The sequence below is a fragment of the Strix uralensis genome, chromosome 8 (assembly GCF_047716275.1).
Source record: "Strix uralensis isolate ZFMK-TIS-50842 chromosome 8, bStrUra1, whole genome shotgun sequence".
NCBI lineage: Eukaryota > Metazoa > Chordata > Aves > Strigiformes > Strigidae > Strix > Strix uralensis.
Genome location: NC_133979.1, coordinates 19,699,717 through 19,720,153, shown reverse-complemented (window position 1 = coordinate 19,720,153; position 20,437 = coordinate 19,699,717). Strand labels below are relative to the sequence as shown.

Below are 20,437 nucleotides of genomic sequence, written 5' to 3'. Positions count from 1 at the left end.
CACACACACACAAAAATGTTTGGAATCTCCTGTTTCATCAAACAAAGTCAGTTCTGGAGCTAGACTGATAAAATGTGAATTAATACCTTTTCCCATACAGAAAAAGGTACAACAGAATTGACTAAGTTCTCTACGTGTGTGGCTTACTGCTATTGCCTGTAAGTAACAATCTTGACAGAATATTTATAGCTGCAAAGTTGAACAATGAAAAATTAACAAATGTCAGAATTGAGATTGCTCCTTCTCCCTATTCCTGAAACCAGATCTACCTCTTGTCTTGTTCCCCCTTGCACAACACGTTTGGCGAGATGTGTTCCTGTCCTGTGCTTTTTCCTCCACAATGCCCAGGTGCCAGGAAAGGCATCAATGAGAATAAGAGACAGGCCACTGCTATTGTTTTCAGTGTTTACTGCTTGAATAAATACATAGAGGAGCAACTGAAGAAGTTCTGCTCAGCCCCTGCAGCCCTAGGATAGAATATGCTTATTGCAGATGGAATTATGGAAGTTAGTTGTCAAACTCTGATAAGATTCTACTTAATTCACAGAATGGAGACACTCAGCAGCAAATTTGTGCATGTTTATGTGGAGATGTCTAAAGCTACATTCCCCATGTCAGTATGATACATGCTGCTTCTATCAGTTTCAATTGTCTCTTCTAAAGACTGGAAGAACTAGCGCTTTTCAAGCCTTCTTTACCAAAGTCTGTTGATGCTATGTGAAGTACCTTTAATAAAGGCTGTGGTATTCAATGAACACAATCAACATTCACTTTCCAAGCTTTCACTTGGACCATACTGAGGCAGAATTCACACTTGTAACAGAGACAAGTTAAAAAAGATTGGCGCTGTTTGACTTTAAGAACAGCAGTATTTTGAATATTGTTATAGATGGGATTAGGGAAATGTGGTGGTCTCTCGGATGTGTTTAATTTAACAGTGGGTAGTCTCATTGGTTTGCCTGAAGATTTGACAGTTTTTAGTTTAATAGTTGGTAATCTAGATTTATATGACTATTAAACTACAAACAATTTATGCTTCTCCAAGGAAAATGAGTTTTTTCTCATGAAAGATTTTCAAGGGGCCATTTTTGCAATACTATAGAATAAGATTATCTAGCTAAGATTAAGCGACAGCAAGTGATAAATTAGTGTAACGTAAAGGGTTGGCTAAAGTTATTTATGCAAGGCCCAGAAGAAAGGACACTAGCAACAGTAGCACGCTTGAATCCGAACATTTAAAATAAAACATTGCCTCAGGAAAAAAAGCAGAGACTTTCAAATGCAGTCAGGGATGCTTTCAGTACTTCCATTGCTAAAGTTCTAGTCTGAAACATCTTAGAGATCAGATATGCAGTCAAAACACTGAGCATATTCTGATGATCATTCTCCAACAAAGGATTAAAATGATTTTGAATTTCAAAAATAGTTTTGGACCCCATTAGTCACTACTAAGTATAGAACCAAAGTACATAATTTTTGCAGGTTTAAGCGAGGGTATGTTTGGTATCTCACTGATGTCTGCACTCCTTTCTTTGTGCAGGAAGAGGAATACGAATTCTAGACATTTTGAAAGATGGGGAGACCCTCACTTCCTTCTTGCTGGAACACTCTGGCCTCCCAGATGCTGTTGTTTTCCAGCTGCTTAATGCTCAAGTGCGCCCTGAGCAGGTAGGTAGAGATGACAGCTACCAAGCTGTTATCTGTGTGGAATACAATCTCTTGAGTTGTATATGCAAAGTAACCTCAGTGAGGGCCTTGTTCCCAGAATACTTGCTGCCTTATAGGGTGTTTGTACAACTTCTCCCTTTGTTTTTTATGAATCTAGAGGAAGAGGTGTTTGCTTTGTCTTTAAAAAACATTTTGAATATGCATTATAGATATTTGGTTCAATGCTGTTGTTGCTCCCAAATTACAAGCATCAAGAAACGATACTGCCAAGCAATGCATTCCCATGGTTAAAGACTCGGCTCAGAAGCATTTAAGGCAGCTGTGCATCCTTTTGAGACAGCAGTCCTGATGAATAGTAGCAGAGAACTATTTGAGGTTCTTAATTTAACATTTAAATTCTCTGCCCCAATGTCAGCAAAGGAATATGGTGGCTTTATGGCACTGTCTCACATGAATAGGTGAGAGTAAAGAAGCAGACCCACTTTCTTAGATTCTGATTGGATAATAGATCTGCTTAGAAGATTCAAAGTGAAAACTGCAGGTCAAATCCCTCCCGAAGCATCTCAGCAGGGGAGTGTTTGACCAAGTCCAGGCTGTCTCTGCTTCTGCATGTATTGGTGGCTGGGAGCTCTGGGAGGAATGCTGTATTAATGAATGAATGTTGCTGAATCAGAACTCTGGAACAATTTCTACGCTGCGTTAGTGTGTGGGTGGAAGCAAGTGAATAATTGAGGCTGAAAGACACAATTCCTCTTTTTCACTGCCACATAAAATACAACTGCTGGAACTGTGTGTGGCCAGAAAGAGGGAGGATGTTAATGAGTTTGTATGCAGTTCCTTTTGTGCACCACAGGTTCCAGCTGGTGTGACTAGTAGCCAGATTACTTATCTGCTGTATTCTTGATTAGTACCAGGGGAAGCCCTCCCCCTCTTCTCGCTTTGTCATGAAGCAATACCACAGGAGCATAGCAAAGCCAGCGTCAACTGATACATCCTACTTATTTTCACACCTCTGTATCAGCTGAGATGGTGAAAATTTGCTTCCTTGCTGCTGATGACAAGGAGAATATATACAGATATCCTGCTGGGCTTCTCTTTCCCTTTTTGTCCCTAACCTCTTCTTTGTCAGAGCTCTGCTGCACCAGTAGAACTGTGTGCTGCTATGTGAGTCTGTTAGCTCCCCAGTGGCATTCATTCATCTACTGTTAAAACTCTGCCTGTAGGACTGAAATTTTCAACACCTTCACCAAAAGTATGACTGAAACCTGCTTGGAACATGGTGTCTTTCTGCTGTATGTTCTGTGCTGATGTAGAAAGAGATGTAGTTCTCTTTAAGCTCTAACTGATGTTATTGCTGTCCTCCATAAAGTTTTCTTGTTAGCAGTAATGACAGGGATATAAGATCGTCTCACAAGAGCTGATTTACAGCTGTGGGGAAAGAAAGTGCTATGAGTACTTCCTCCAAGAGCAGCTGATGCAGAAAAACTAATCTTATCTTTTTCAAAAGACCACAAGAGAATTATTTTCAATAGGAACTGAACACTTGGTCTCCTATGGGAAATAAATCACTTCATTTCTATAGACCTTCTTGATAAGCAGGTTACTTGGGCTGGATTTATGGTTGAGGTAGAAGTTGCAGAGCCATGACTAGAATCTAGTTCTGTGGTCATCTTAAGTCTCAACCATGATAGTTCATCTCCAGTTCTTCGTGCAGCTCTACCCTCTGTTTGCTTCCATATCTCTGTACACCCTCTCCCCCTGGCTCTGATGGCAGAGCTGATCAACCTGAAAGTAACTTGTTTACAGGAGCCTGACTGTTGCCAACAGCTGGCTGCAGATCTAGGTCTGAGCTGCCTGGGAGTGCAGGAAATGACACAGAGCTGAAAGCTAAACCTGATGAAACAGCCAACTAGCTGAAAAAATAAATTGGACTTCATCTTCCCAGCTTTGGCCAAACAGTGGCACATTGATTTTAAAAAAAAAAAAAAAAAAGTATTGAAGTTTTCTTCTGAGGGCCTGCTTTTTTGAGTCATTCTAAGATAAGGATAAGGGACTGATGTTTACACACAATAAGTTCAGGAAAGATTGGCAACAGCCCACCCTACCGGAAAAATTGGAAGGGCGGAGGTTTGATGTTTTTCTAATCCCATCTGTTCATGAACATTCTTGAAATGCAGTTACAGTTTGTAAATAACCGCTTTTTTTTTTTTTTTATTTTCTGTGTTTAATCCTTCTCAGTGATGTTAATGTCACAGTTTCCTTGTTTCACAAGTCAAAACAAGGTTCCCAGGCTGCCTCCCCGTGCAGCTCAGTTTCATTGCAGTTCACACTGGATGATGAGGACCATGTCACATCAGACATCTGTGGTTAAAAAATGCTGTTCTTTTCACACATGTCCCCAGGAATAAGTGACTGAGCAAACAAGCAAATTATTTCACTGACATAAAGTCAGTTAAATCCAATTCAAATGTTCCAGTTTGAGGGAGGGCGAGGGTGTTTGGTTTTGAAGGTTTTTTGCAAGCCAGACTGTATCTGTCAGTTGCATTTCCTCTTTAACTTTCTGCCTCTCTCCAGACCATCCAACTTGAGTTAACAATGCCTTTATATAGGTACAGCTGTAGTGATCATAGTGACAGTAACTCTCATATACTTTTACTAGAAATTCACATCCCTTTTTTGCAGCATAATTCCAATACACAATGTGAGTGTAACTCCGGTGCTTTTTTTGTCAACTGCAGCTCTATAAACTGAAACTCAGGGCAGTCATGGTAGCCAAAATACAATGTTGTACTAGACCTCTCTTCCCCTGCCTTTCCTATTCTGGATGCTGACTTTCCACAGCCAGACTTGCAGTTTTGTTGGTAGCTTCTGACATGTGAAGCACTTAATGAATAACTCCTCAAGCTTGAACCCACTCTCCAAAGGAACTGAATTAAGTTTTTTCTCATTCTTCTGAGTTTTTAAATATTTCTCTTTACTAACACCACCAAATAAGTCTCAGCTGCTAACTATAGGAGATTTTCAGATATAAAATTTTTATAATGTTCAGAATCTCTTAGGTGGCCTTGATAATTTTCTTAGATAGGAAATAAGTGTGCACCTGTGTCTGACTTGGTATAGGTGTGGTGTGTTTGTTTTGATCCAAATGTCTTAGACTGGAATGCTCAGCAGATATCTTTCTAAAGAAAATGATATTCTGTGCAGATTTTGATGGTTTCTTTTTCTATGTGTCTTATTAAGTTCATTTAGCCTGATGATATTGTGTCAGTGCATCGTTCAAGTTTGTCTGAAAGTCTGTGTTTGTCTCAAACACAGTAGGCATTTACAGTCATCACAGTGTTGTGAGCTTTCTTTCTTTCAAATTGTATTATGAAAGGAGATGGGCTGAGGATGGGAACATTACTTAGGAGCAGTTTCCAGTCTACTCTTCATTATGTTGCTGTGTATTCTGTCCATTATAAAGTGAGCAGAACTGAATCATAGACTGCCAAGAATATCCCATTATAACAGTGTAAATTCCAGGTAAATCTACTGATTTCTGTGGTGTTATTCTGCATTTACATTGGTTTAACTATAAACTAATCTGTTCCTAATGTTTGAACGCTAAAGATAATAATTGGGTTTTTTCTGTTCCATGTTTATATTGGAAGTGGTAATCAGTAGAAGGGTGTGGTTTAATGTAAAATGCCTTGTAAAGCCTAGTTGTGTGCTTGTGCACAGTGACAATGAGTAATGGCTGTGGGGAAGCATTGGGGTGGAATAGTCATAACTGAAATAAAATGCTGAGGGAAATCAAGCTTGAGAATCAGTGGAGCTGGCCTTTTTCTCTTAGAGCAACCAACAGCAAAGATATAACTAGTCTAAACACAAAAGGTAGAGCGATGTGGCACAACTGATTGGTCCTGAGGAAATACTTTCAAGCAAGCTGTAGCTATCCCTCCTGAACTACAAGGGTGGGTGGCATGGCCTCAGGTGTGCTTAGACGACAGAGAGAAAGGGAAGAAGACTGACAAGAACTTCTGCAATGTAAAGAAGAATCACTAATGAGAAGAAGAAAAATGTGACCGAAGGCAAGGTCATCTAGCATAACATCAAGTGCAGGTGGTTCAAGAGTTCATGCTTCAGCTGAACACATCCTTCTGCCATTCCTGAAAATATTAGCAGGGACTGATACCAAGGTGTCCACTTTTGATAAATCTTTAATTATTCCTCAGCAGTATGAAGGTTCCACAACAATAAATGAAACACTGTTTTTGGTTGCAGTTTGCCTACGGTGTCCCTAACTTGACTCTGAAGGAAATTGCTTGCAGTCAGATGCTCCTGGACCGCTTTATTATCTTCAGCAGCCGAAGAGGTCTCCCTTCTGTGCACAAGGTCATGTGTGCCTTGTCCCAGGAAAGCCTACAGAGAGTAGAAGATGCCTTGTATGCAAATGTTGATTTCTTTAAGCTATTTCAGCTGGTAAGTATTAACACGACCATCCTGCCTTCTGTTATATTTTTTGGCTGATATTTCATTGCCCTTCAAGAATTTTCTTTGTAATACATCACCAGTGTTCCAAGTGGTCTTTGTTTATTTACTCCTGCAAATGTAAGGTTATGGATGTGTGATCATTAACCTATTTTGGGATGAAACAGATGAAATTCCCAGTACAACAGAACTAAAAGGTTCAAATGCAATTTTAAAATCAGTGTGTGTGGAACTATTATGTGGTCTTTCCAGTCTGTGTAGCAAAACAGTGTGTGGCAAGACCTACAGGGACCTTGCTGAGGGTTCTGAAAATACCCATCCGTACTTTCATCCTGTCTTCTCCATCCAGCATAACAGAATTTTACACTGAAGTCAAAGCCATGATGCTGCTTGAGTTGGGTTAGCCATATGAGCCTTTTTTTTAAAAAAAAAACAAAACCCAAACAAGTTGTACTGGCTTGCATTGCTCTTTCTATAGAAGCTTTCCCTTACCTCCGTTCATTTTTGTTGCCCTTCTTTGTGCTTTTCCTGTTGCTACTGTGACCTTGCCATAAATCAACCACATCCGCAACCTTGGTTCAGTATGGAGATATGCCATTATATATATAAAATGTATTTTATTATTTATATTTTATTATATATTTAAAAGTAATAATATGAATATATATTTATATAAAAAGGTGTATTGGTGGGGGATTTTTTTGCTTTTGTTACCCGTTCTTTTCCTAATATTTTTCTAATACTCCATTTGTATTCTGCACACTGAGCTAGTGCTTTTAGAGGACTATTCATGAAGATTTCAAGGTCTCTTTCATCATGATAGCAAACTTAAAGCCCATCACTGCATATACGTCTTTCATGTTAGTTTTCCCCATGATCATGATTTTTCATTTTTCAACAATGAATTTAATTTGCTGTTTTTCACCTTGTAACTTAATGTCATGAGACCATCACATTGTCAGTTTTCTGTATAGAGCAGGCAGGATGTATGAGCAGCTGCTAAAGTTACATAAAAAGTATTGGTTGGACTTTTCTACCACACCAGTGTGACATCATGATGAATTTAACATGGATTTTATTCAGCTTTGAGTTGCTCAGAACTGGGAACAGAGGATTCCAGAAGCTTTAACTGACACACCAGTCAAATTACTGTTTGATTATTGTAGCATTGACAGTCATTCATTGTGGCCGTGTGATTTTGCCAATCCTGATAAGAATCTGGTCAGCTTTAGAAAGCTGCTATTTTCCATTTCTAAAAATATGCTCAGATATTTTCATATAACTGATGCTTGCTGGAAGTAGCAGAGAATTAATGCTACAGTACTTCTAAGATAGGTTGTCAGCATTTAAAGACTTCATGTGAATATGCATACTGCACTGCCCAGCTTTAAAATGAAGCTGCTAACACATCATGATTTTGCTGCCATATCAAATAAAATGGAAAGATGAGATTTGATGAAGCAGTTGTCTGTGTTCACACAAAAATAGACTCACATGCTAAATAGGAACATAAACCTGAAACCAAAATCTGGAGTTGTGAAAGACTGGGTGTTCAGATGCGGGCTTATGGTCTTGTCTGTTACTACAAGATCTGTCTGCCAAGACTTCCACTGAGTATTGGAAGTCTGTGTGTTGTAAGGGTATCCATAGCCTGATTCCCAGTGGGTTTTAATGTGCACCCAGCTGCAGGGAAGATGCTTAGCACAATTAGACCTCAAGTTGCTAGAAGCTTTCCCACACTCCCATCCTTATAGTTGCTAAATAATAATTTTAATATATTTCTGCTTTTTTCCAAGGCAGAAGTCCCCCTTTTAAATCAAAATCCATCCCAATTACTCCTGTTAAACTAAAAGGTAGACTGTGCGTAGGCACTCCTTGCCACAGTTATTTTTACAATGTGCTTCACCACCACTTTGAAATTAATGTTTCTTGTTGAATTTGTGATCAACATATTCAGGTATGTATGTGCATAAACATACACTCAAATCCTTCATGGGCTCATGTATACCCTCTAGGGGGGCTTGCCAGAAATTAAAGCAACTCACATTTTGATAGCGAAGCAGAGACAGAAAAGTAAGACCCTTCCTTTACTGGCTGGCTGACTCAGCTGCAGCAAGGAAAATGAGCCTCTTTCTGGAGCACTGCTGTTCTTGAACCTGCCTGTTTAAACTTCATTTGAAGTTCTTTAAAACTTGTAAATAAATGAAAATAAAATTCTTTAATACCTTATTGCAATTTTGGGTGGAGATAAGCAGTTCTTCCCTAGACACATGTTGCTGAAACACTGCTTTGATCAGTATCACCATATGCACTTGATATGTAATCAAACAGTGTATATCTACACTCAGTTACATAGCAGAATGAATCTTCACTGGTCTTTTTAAAATTCTAAATTAGTTTTTTACATTCGAAATACCTGTATATTCAAAACTCAGGTTATTTTCTTCACTCTTACACTGTCAGTCACTCTGTACTTCATGGTCTTCAGGCTACAGTTGTGTACCAACCACATACCAGAATTTGTTTTTGCAGAGCTCCTTGTTTGAGTAGGGATATTCATATTTCAGTGAATATGAAAATAGTTGGATAAATGTCTGCTGATCCTGTCTTATGTGTGCTTCTGGAGAACATGAACTAGCTGAGTACAAATTCAGTCATTTTAGGACATTTCTATTAAGAACTGATTCATACTGAATGCCTCCTGCAAGAAATAATATTTAGGAGCAAACATGTAATTTTGCCCCTATTTCCTTTTCTTTTCCTCTAGCTACAAGAAGGAGGTTCTTAATTCAATATTTATCCCAGGCTTTTCTCTGGTTTGCTTCTGATTGTTTACAATACCTGTTGCTCACAATTTCAAAAAAGGCCGCGTTAAGGCAAGTGCTCCAAGAATCCTGTATAATCTTTGCAGAGGCTGGTTCCCCTTAGGGAACAAAGGAAAAGTGTATTTTGAAGCATTGTATGTGTATACTTCCTGCCTGAACTGCAACTAACAGATCAGAACACGTTAACACAAGCTTTCCATAAAAACTCTTGCCTTTGTGATTCCCTGCCAGGTACCTAAGCAGTGCAGCTGTCTTCTGCTTTCTTAACCACCTACTGACCGAAAGGAATGTCGGGGAATCATCAGGGTGTATAGCTACAGGGTTTTGGGGAGGTCTTATTAGGGGTTTATCTCATAAATATTACAGTCTAGCTATCTAAAAGTCCAGCTTCATGTTTTATTGTAATACCAGAAGAAATAGATGCCTGAGAAAGCCTCAAGAGTGCGAACTCCAAGTGCACATGTGATTCTTCAGACAGCTGACATAGAAGGATGCAGTGATGCAAGCAGAGTGGTGTGTGACAGCACGCCATGGTGTCACCTGTTTCTTAAGAAGCCAGTGAAACCTAAAGCATTAACTTCTGCTGGAAGGGCCATTTGGTCAGTCTGCAGGAGCCTGGAGAAGTAACAGTTTCTGTCAGATCTGACAGACAGCGAGGACCAGACTGTCACCAAAATCAGGAAATCTTTCAAGTGTAAAGTACTACCAGTTATTTACATGCATGGCAAATTGAGGCTTCTGTATCACCACCTTTGCTAAACTCAGAAGTTACCAAGAATCTCACTAGAAGAATAGTCTCTGTGAGAAGCAGCTTCTTCGAAGTCCCAGTTCCTGCATTCCTCCTCCATTTTTGCACCTTTTGGTGTGGTGGACTTAGATAAGCAGAACAAATCCCAAGCTATATTTTCAGTGGCCTGTGACTGTTTCAGCCTCATATTAGTAAGAGCACTTACACAGGCTGCTGTGTGAGTCTGCACATTGGATTTGTGGCCCCACAAGACAGGCTTACAAGACTCACTGTTCCAAATAACTCAAAGTATTTGAGCTAAAGAGATGCCATTTGGATTTTCTTCTCTCACTGTAATAGCTGTTGTCAGGTAGAAGCTATACAAAACTCATCTGTATTTCTGATGTATTCACAGCTTCCCACTGTGTTGGACAGAAACTCACGACGTGCTGACCTGAAGGCATGGGGGAAGGTGATATCTAATGTCTCCCAAGCAGTGCAAAAGGTAAGTGGTCTAATAATAGATGAAATCACTTTTCAGGCTAGGGCATAGCCCTCCTTTTCCTTTTTTCTGTTTGTTAGTTACCTGCTTTATCAGAAAGAAAATAGACTTGTTTGGGAAGAGCTGATTCCTTAGAAATTCATTCTTCTCTCATTACAAAATAAATGTAGACATAAGCATTGGCAATTAAGAAGCGTATTCTTCTCTTTGGAAAAGACATGAGAGAACAAGAACTGAAAATGGTGCCTGTGACCAGGACAGAGATAAAAGGATGAGGTTCTGAGTGCATCCCTACTTCACCAGTCTGGGCACAACTGAGACATCACAGATACTAACCTCTTTTGAGGGTTGCGATTAACAGAGTCTTGTCTTACTGCAGCTAGCCAGGAAGCCAAGTGTTCAGGAACTTTTGTTGGTTCTGCAACCATTTATACAAGATGGAAGGCCAGAATCATTAGGCCATTTGGTGAGCTCCCTGTCTGCTATTTTCTGTGGCTACCCAGAAGGAGGTGGATCCAGAGTGCTTTCCTTCAACTGGTATGAAGATAATAACTACAAAGCTTTCCTGGGGATTGACTCAACAAGAAAGAAATCCAGTTATCTTTATGATAATACAACCAGTAAGTTTTTCCACCAAACCATTACAAAGACTGTAGACAGTCGCAACTTATGTTAGAATAACAATTTTAAGCAGTTGATTCAGGAAATTAGAGACAGGTGAAATGATTTTACTTCATACTTACTTCATAGCTGTAAGCAGAGAAGCCCAGGAATTGGGAATTGATGAAATATCCATTTGCTTTCAATATGAAGGCATAAACGTCGTCATGATCATAATTAAGACAGTCCCTCTGTCTATCTTCTCATATATACTACTGATATCAGGAAGAACTAGATGCTTCTGAAGCAGGTTCAGGAAAATACAGTGCCGCATTCTGGAATTACTTTTCTCCAAGATAATTTTTTTTAAAGTCTTTCAACTTGATTGATGGCCTGGAGCACAGAGATTTTAAAATCTCTCCTTTTAAAGAATACTTAGTTTGATACATGGCGGCTGGTCTCTTCCTGCATAAAAGTACATATATTTTGTAACACTAATTTCTACAGCATAATTAAATCTTACATAGAAACTACTTCAATTTACTGGTTTTTGTTGCTTTGATTTCCTCACTTATATTCTTGCTATTGTAATAGGAGAGAATGCAAAGAGAAACCAAATTTATCTTTTGTACTATTCATTATTTTATCTATTTATTATGTCCCCTTCTGTTTGCTGTTTTGTTTTTCTCTACATTGAGACCACCAGCAATTTTTTCTGTACTAACAGCCATATTATAGCTGGTAGTAGATTTCTGTGTCCCTTCCACTATGATAGATATGGTTGCATGGTTACAAAGTACAGTACTTTGCTTATAGACACTCCCACTTCTCACTGTTCTTGTTGATACTTGGCTCTACTTATGTCTGAACCTTCAAAAGACTTGTAAAAGGCCCAGTACTCAATTTATTCAGCCAGAGAACAAAATAGTTGAATGCTATCCAAGTAAACCAATTACTTCATAGTGAAGGAATAAGATAGATATGTTTACATTAAAATGTTTAGAACTAAATTATTGGAGGATCCAGTTCTGAAATGTTCCAGCATTCAGTAACCAAGCCTGCTGGATCTCCAGTCCAATAGTTTATACTGTGTAAGAATTAACCACTAATAGGAGAAAAAATGGCTTCGTATCAGTATCAGCTACAATACAAAGAAGCTAAGTCAATAGGAGAAAAGCAATTAGAGCTCCAAATTGTTTAGTGAGATCTGAGCTGTCTAGTTTCCTTCCATCTGAAATACCTTATAAATAATAGCAACTTTCAAAGGGTTACATTTATTTGTTTGGTCTTCCAATTTCCATGGTGTCTACTTTACAACTCCAATATCTACTTCATAGTCTTTTCCATCTATTCAGATGTTGTGCTTCTACATTGCAGAATGTGCTTAACCCATTCAGATACAAAATGCTTTAAACTGTCCATGTTGCCAGTAAAAAGCCCTGCAGGACATTATGATAGGCTTTGAGTACGAGTTGCATAAATACTGTCTGTCTTTCTTTCTGTCTTTAGCACCCTTTTGTAATGCATTGATCCAGAACTTGGAATCAAACCCTTTAACCAAAATAGCCTGGAGTGCTGTGAAGCCCCTGCTGATGGGAAAAATTCTCTTTGCTCCTGATTCACCTTCTGTACGGCAAATCCTAAAAAATGTAAGAAGTTCTGAAATACAGAAACGTATATTTCTAAAAACTTGCATTCTAAGAAACATCTTTTGAAAAACAGTGACCCAGCTACCTCAACCTAGTCAGATTTTCTTCTCAGAACTCCATTTGTTCTGATGGTCATCAGAGGACAGTTATTCTTTGTTTAAAAAACAGGAGACAGATCTTCATTGATTCATCCCATCTTGGTCCATACTACATGCTTTTTTCCATCTCAAGTAGCCTTTTGTTGGCATGATTCCACATTTACACTAGTTAAAATAGTAACGTTTATATATATTTTACAGATGTATGAACATCAGCAGCTCTGTGCCGGTAAATATTTGAATGGGGCAGCTATGAGCCTTGGATAGACTCATTGAGACCTAACACTAAGAGACTACAAACCAATAACATCATGGTTTAGTATTATATGTTGAAATGATAAATAATTTTCACTTCATAAAAATAGGATGGAGCCTGGACTTTTCAGCGAAGTGCCTGAAGTTGGGTTAAATGAATCTGAGCAGTTAAATCAAGGTTGCGTATGACTTAGCTGTTGGCCACCTCATAACCAGCAATTCACTCAGAACATCTGTGTAAGGCACAGAAAAACTGCTGCTCGTAGTTCACACAGGAAAACATCAGATTTAGAGCAGCCCAAGATTTCAAATCTTAACTAATATTTTAACTATGAGAGTATCTGTCTTCTTCAGCTGCCTCCCATTTATTCATCTACCCACATCATCATCAGTTGAGGGAAAGAGAGGAAGAAATTCTAGCTAAAACCTGAGTATTTAAAGGAATTGAAGTTAACTGGGGTTGTTTTTTCCATTACACTTGTTTGTTGCACTTGTTTTTTCCATTACATATACAACAGAAATTTATCCTAAATGGCTTTGATTCCTGTTGGATTTTACAAATTCTTTTTCTGAGAATTATTAACATTTCTGCTATTTTAACAAGTTTATTAGGTATTGAAGGTAAAAACTACAACATTTGTAAGTTACAGGTTTCACTGTTACTGAATGTCTGGATCATCAATTCTGTTTGTTTATCTCCTTAGCTTTCTAACTCTCTTTTCTGCTGTTTTATTCCTCAGGCAAACTCCACTTTTGAGGAGCTTGAACGCCTCAGACTGTTGACCAAAGCTTGGGTAGAAGTAGGACCTCAGCTGTGGTACTTCTTTCAAAACAGCCTGCAAATGAATATGATCCGTGTATGTTATAACTTAGCAGCGGTCCTCAGTAAGAGCAGTCTTTCACCATCCTTTATTTTTACTATGGAAGAAGAGAGTTTATTTGAAAGGTTTGGCTGGAAGCACAGCCTTTGTTGCAAGAAATCTGTGGCCTTTAAGGCTGTTGGACTGGTTACTGGGCTTGGTTTGAAGGCTAGTCTTAGATGCATTACAGTCTCTGTGACAGAATGTCAGATCTGGACGCAATCTAGAATCTGGCTAATGACTTCTTAATAAAGGCAGCAGTTGCTGTTTAACTGTCTCTCTGAAATGTCCTTCAAGAACAGACAACTAGTTTTTCTTGGGTTCTGCATAGGCAAAGAAGGCAGTAGGACCATGTTTTTGTTGGGCCCAGCAATTTACTACCTTGGAGAATTGCTTATTTCCATATCTCTTAGATTTGGCTTTGATCAGCTGCAAGTAATATCTGTAGTTAAAGTTTATAAAGCACTTTATACTAGAGAAAACATTTGTTTTTCCACACTCTTCTGTATTAGATTAGGCATTTATTACATTTATCCTCTTGCTTCTAAAGAAACAAGGTAATAAGTAGTCAAGACTAAATTTCTTTTCATCCATTCTTCAAGTCTCACCTCCAGTTCAGCTGTGCAGTTGACCATTTATAAAATTAATTCCTTAGCATACTCTTTTGTACTACTTTATAGCTGAGAAAGAGCTATGGAGTTGGAAAGCTTACTAACTAAACAGGGCATGTGAAGAGGATCATTGTCGTGAAGCTGTTCTGATGTGTTTCCTCAGGACTCTCTGAAGCACCCTGCAGTGAGGGACTTCTTGAACAGCCAACTGGGTGCTGAAGGCTTAACCGCTGAACACATAATTAACTTTCTCCACAATGGGTCTCCAGAGAGCCGGGAGAAGGGAATGGCAGACTTTGACTGGCGGAACATCTTCAGTGCTGCAGACCAAGCTCTGCGTTTGCTCAGTCAGTATCTGGAGGTAAGGTCAGCCCTCCCACTGCTGGGAATACTTGTAGAGAATATCTTAAAGCAGAGTAGGCAGTAATTGGGGGCTGTGGCAACAGACAAGAAGGTTAAAATCATAAGACATCTTCATTTGTTTCAAATTTAATCTCAATATTAAAAGCACGTTTTAAAAATAATACAGCAGTGCAAGAACATGAATACTTATTGCTATGATGATCCCCAAATACTATATTCAAAATGTTGGTTGAATGTCTGAACGCACTTTAATGCTGAGAGGCAGAAGGTGAATGCAAAACCTCAAGGAAACATTTTTTTTTGGTAAGTACTAACAACTGCCAGGCCACTAATTTCAGCAAGACCAGGACCAGAGAAGCTACTAGTTTTTCAGTAAGTCCCCCTTCAGGTTTTCAAGCACCTGCTCAAAATTCCTTTGAAACCAATGAGGGAGTTTCCACTTGTTCTGTAGCCACTTCTGACAAGGTATCTGTGTGTCTTTTCTGGAATCTGTACCCCCCTTCTCTATGATGGTGTGTTTTCAGTAGGGTTCTGAGGCTTTTTGAGAGTCGTAGTGCGGAAAGTGAGGTGGTTTCATTACGTAAATAAAAAGTGCTAAAAATGTAGAGGAAAATATCAAGCTACTATAAAAATACTTTGAAGATACTTTGAGTAAGAGGCTACTGTGGTATGGGCAATCTAACCTTCTGATGAATTCATCAGACTCAGACTAAGTCCAGTGCAAAAAAAGTTATATTTTTTTTTTAGAGGGCTAGGCAAACTGCTGCATCCATTCCTTCCCAGAGCTGGGTAAATGACACCAGGAGTGTTTTGGGTTTTGATTTGTTTTTTTTCTTTTATCCTTTATATTTCTGACTGCAGGTAAAAGAAAAAAATGTGTTTGGAACTGGACCTGAGATGGGGTGGATTCCCGCTAAGTGAGATAAATGAAATGCCAACTCTTCTTTGTGAACTTATGAGCCCAGGCAGAACCAGTGGACCCTGCAATGTTGCAAATTAACTCTGAGAGTTTTAAAAAAACTATTGCTGTTGGCAGAAATATTAATACTTGGGAACTCAACACTTAGCATCTGACATATGAGGTTCAGGGTCTTTATAGAGATGAATTACATTTTACAAGCATCTCTGAAAGAAAAGTAAATGTTTAGTTATTATTTCATGGTTAAATAAGCTGAGCCTCAAGCTCATGGAGAAAATTGGTACTATCTGTAAGCAACAGAACCAAGTCTAGCTTTCCTAATTCCACTCCAGTTCTTTCTAAAAGACCATTCATGCCCAGGAAAAAGGCAGGAACTAAGAGTTTATCTGCTTTCCTATAGCTATCACAGGAGGGAACAATAAACCTTTTGCACAAAGCTCTGCTGATTCTTCTGATTATCTTTTTGCATCATATTAACAGAATTATTTCTTACTCAAGCTGAGGGAAATATATTGCTTGCAGCAGGTCAGTGCTGGAACATCTACAATATCAGGACAGTTACTGTACCTGGTAATAGGTCTTTGTGTCCTGAAGTTCTTTGTAATGAGCTTATTCTTTTAAGTCTGCTGTTTGCACCCAGTTGTTTGCATTTGAGAATGTTTTCACACTGTGCCAATCACAATGAGAACAAATAGCTCCTTTTCAGACACTCTACTCCTTACCATAGTATGCAATAAGGAGAGGCTGTGCTGCCAGCAACTATCTTTGGAGACTCCAGATCTCTGCTGCAAGCTGTGATGCAGCTGAGAATCCCACAAATTATGCAGTGGCTGCTCATCCTCACCACCCCAAGAATTTCCTGTTCTTCCCTTTGATTACCTTAGGCCACAGAACAGCTAAACTGTTAGTGAGAGCTACCTGGTCACCTCTTTATGCTTATTATTTTCTGGTCTTATCTTCCAAACCTGTTCTTAGTATTTTAGTTTTGTTTTTTCCATCTTCATTGGACCATTTTAAATTGTTAAATAATTACTGGGAGAAGATCTGAAATAAATTTCCCCAAGTGGTTGATGAATTTTGGTATAGTGAGGTTTATGAAGGCACAAGCTATGTTGCAATTCACTGAAGAAAAGACTACGTAGAGCATACAGCCTTTGTTTTGAATGCAATTAATGTTAAGAGAAGAAATTCTAGTTTTTGGCTAGTAGATTACAATATAAAATCTGTTTTCACTTTATGTGAATTATTGCAACACTGGTGTCTTAGCCAATGTTCTTATACAAGCTTTGGTTTCATTCTACTCACGCAGAAGATCTATAAGCATTTGTGTTTTCTGTTTTGAACACTTGCTGCTTCCTTGACTGGACCCCTGCGTAAGAGCTTATACTGCTCCTTAGCCCAGTCCAGACACTGTCTATTTTGCAGTGAAAATCTAGACAAGATCAGTTGTCTTTCAGTACTTTGCCAGTGCTATTCCCACAGATTCCCCTGGAGAACTACATGAGTTCTGCTGCAGTGGCAACAAGTACCATGAAAGTTATTCCTCATAACAAAGAAACAGCAAATAGTTGTCCGGGCACTATAAAGACAAGTTTCCACAACAGGACTTCGCTGTGGAAACACTGACACCTTGGCAAGAACTAAACTGAGTTCCACAACTCAGTTAACTATGTGGGATAAACGTATCCCCAAAAAATTAATACAAGCTGAGCCATTAGTCTAATTTCTCTTCCAACATACAAACCAGAAAGCTTTTCTGCCTTATTTTGCTTTCTGAAACGAAATTCTATGTAGTGTAATTTTGTAAAGCAAGCTAGGAGAATGGGCATTAGCAAAACACCAGGAAGAGTAAAGCTACAAAATAATGAAATTATCAGTTTAAGCACTATTCTATTTTACTGCCAGTTAAAAATATATTTTCATATAGATCCCATTAAACTGTGGTACTACAAATTTCAAAGAAAACAGCGCACAATTTATCACAGGGAAACATTAAATAAAGGAGTCTTTAAGATGTCTGCCCATTAAATAACAAATTGCCTGTGTGAGCACTTTGGTGTGGAGTAATTTTTGGTTATTGACCTGCAAGAGATGATCAAGAAGATAAGATCAAACAAGTTAGCCTCCTGGAATTTTATGAAGTAATGTGGTTCAGTAAGTATCTTCCCAGTCCATCAGGGAGTTAAATACTTCTACTCTCTGGTAATGTCTTGCCTATTCTGAAGGGTAGAAACTAAATCTACAAACATCAGTCTGTAATTTTATAGATAACTAATGATAGAGTTTGTAGTGTTCACAATCTTTTTGTCTTACAATGCCTGTTAAGTAGGAGTTAAATGGGGGGATATAAAGGGATTAGATTTTGATGATTTGGTGTCTTGTATATGGAGTGATAACATTTCACAATAATGACAGAGACTAAGAAGGAACACAGTTTGCTGTGAAGGGTAAACTGCATTTTATTATTGAGGTAGCATGTTAACTTAAGCCAGCAGGTTAATCACATGTCAGAATTCAGTAGGAACACAATATTATCGGTAAGATCAATTGACTAGTTGACTGGTATTAAATAGGAATAAATGCCTAAATACCTAAGAGACTTTGAGATTCAAATTTATGCTCCGACTTGCCCAGCACTTCACTTGACAAAGTGCTTTTCAGCTGAAGTCCGTGGCTAATGTCCTTTTCTTATGGATAAATCATACTTTAGTTCCCTGGTGTTCACTCAGGCACTTCCTAGGCTGAAAAAAAAAGTCTCAAAACTTGAAAAAGGATAGTGTTTTGATTCAACTGGGCTGCTAAAAAGCTATTGTAGCCAGATTTACTTTATAGCTGAGTTAATTTTATCTCCCAGATGCAGACTGTGGAGACAGTTCCAGATGTTGGGACCTCATCTGTGCTGCAGCTTTAGCCTTTCCAATTCAGATATTTGTCTTTTTGAAGGAACCTTCCAAGTATAGTCCAAGTGACAGAGTTCACATTTCCATGGTTGGATGATTACAGTGGCTTAAATATGTTTTTAAAAATTATTTCATTCTATCTAATTAGGAAACATGGCACCATAGGCTTTGGCTGAACCTAGTACTGGCTATATGTTTTGTACAGGTACATCTAAATTTGCTGCCATGCTTAAATTGCAACAGCAGCTCCTGCTTTAGTGGCCAGCCTTGCTCAATTTCTTACTTATCAAGATGGACATTTCTTGAGCTTGGAGGAGGCGACCCTTCAATATCAGGAATAAGCTGCTTTCAGAATTATCCCATCCACTCACATTGACAGCAATGCTAAAGCTAAGGTTTACAGTTCTTTTTAGGGAGAATGATGTTTCTGAGCTTGTATTGATAATGTTGTGTGTTTTGAATTTGTCATAAGAATTAGACTAAGAATGGGGAAGTTTTCAGGAAGGGTGAGAGAATCAACATTTAATAGTTTCAGCATAAGCTTTTAAAGCTGAAAATAGCAACTACTTCAGGTGAACCTACCTCCATTTTCTGTTTTCAATCACCGATGTTTGCTTTAATGTATACTTCTTACTAGTTTATTCCCATGTGATTTTTCTCTTTATGATTATTTGTAGTGCTTGACCTTGAATAAGTTTGAAGGTTATCTTGATGAAACTCAACTGACTCATCAAGCCCTTCATCTGCTGGAGGAAAACAAATTCTGGGCAGGTGTGATTTTTCCAGACATAGGGCCTACAACCAGCAGTCTTCCACGACATGTGAAATACAAGATCCGGATGGACATAGATGCAGTGGAGAAAACAAACAAAATCAAAGACAGGTAAGTGATGGTTCCTTCTCAGTTCTTGCCTGCCATAAGATGAGTATGAGAGACATAAGGACTTTAGAACCTGCATTGGATACATTCATGAAATCCAACTGTATTCACCAACAGTCAGTATGTAATGCAGTGCAGAATCCGTCTGCAGTTACCAGGTACTGACACAAGTGGTATCACTCTCGTAACAGTTAGGCCAGGCAGTGGCTAGGTGCATGGATACATAGCAAAGGGAATGACTCTGCTCAGAATCTATTCAGTTACCTGCTTAAGTTTTTATTTGGCTCCATTGCTGGGAGAGGCAGACAAGGAAGACGCAGCCGTCCTCCACCTGGACGGCAGAACTCTGCTGTTCCTCCTCAAGTCCCCCTCAGATGGACTCACTCAAAGGGATAGCAGAAATAATTTCCCAGAATTGTCTACATAGAGGAATATGATGGTGTCTGGTAGTTGCAGTCTAGCTGTTCCAGTTTAATCTCCAAGGATACTGTATTCCAAATACAGTTATTTCTATTATAGAAGAGTTACTCACTACATAATTATTTTATGTACATTTGTCGTGGGTTTAACCTGTCTGGCAGCCAAACACCATGCAGCCACTTGCTCACCCTCCCCCACCCTGGGAAATGGGGGAGGAAATTGGAGGGGTAAAGGTAAGGAGACTTATAGATTGAGATAAAAACAATTTAATAATTGAAATAAAATAAAATAATAATGATAATAATAGTAGTAATAATAGAAAATACAAATGAGTAATGTACAATGTGATTGCTCAACACCTGCCAGTTGATGCCCAGCCCATTTCCAGCTAGCGATCCTGGAGAAGTGAGAATCCTGAAACTGCAATTCCAAAAGCAAGAGTGAGCTTCCTGATCAACCCTCATCTATATAATGAGCATGATGTTAGAAGATATGGAATATGCCATTGGCCAATTTGTCTCTGTTGCTTTGGCTCTGCTCCCTCCCAGCTTCTTGTGTACTACCTGCACACTAGCAGGACATGGGAAGTTGAAAAGTCCTTGATTTCTTAGCAACAACTGAAAACATCAGTGCATTATCAGCATTCTTCTCATACCAAATCCCATACTGAATCCAAAACACAGCACTATT

General features: G+C 38.7%; 1 protein-coding gene across 2 annotated transcripts in view; it reads left to right on the top strand.

Moving 5' to 3' along the window:
- The window catches only part of ABCA4 (ATP binding cassette subfamily A member 4), an 86,684-nt gene that overhangs the window by 16,917 nt on the left and 49,330 nt on the right, over positions 1-20,437 (top strand). For both annotated transcript variants that reach the window (XM_074876543.1, XM_074876542.1), the window contains 8 exons: positions 1,541-1,668; positions 5,932-6,129; positions 10,106-10,195; positions 10,572-10,812; positions 12,302-12,441; positions 13,535-13,651; positions 14,429-14,626; positions 19,125-19,330. In XM_074876543.1, coding sequence (XP_074732644.1) covers positions 1,541-1,668; positions 5,932-6,129; positions 10,106-10,195; positions 10,572-10,812; positions 12,302-12,441; positions 13,535-13,651; positions 14,429-14,626; positions 19,125-19,330 — 1,318 coding nt within the window. The remainder of the gene's footprint in view (positions 1-1,540; positions 1,669-5,931; positions 6,130-10,105; positions 10,196-10,571; positions 10,813-12,301; positions 12,442-13,534; positions 13,652-14,428; positions 14,627-19,124; positions 19,331-20,437) is intronic.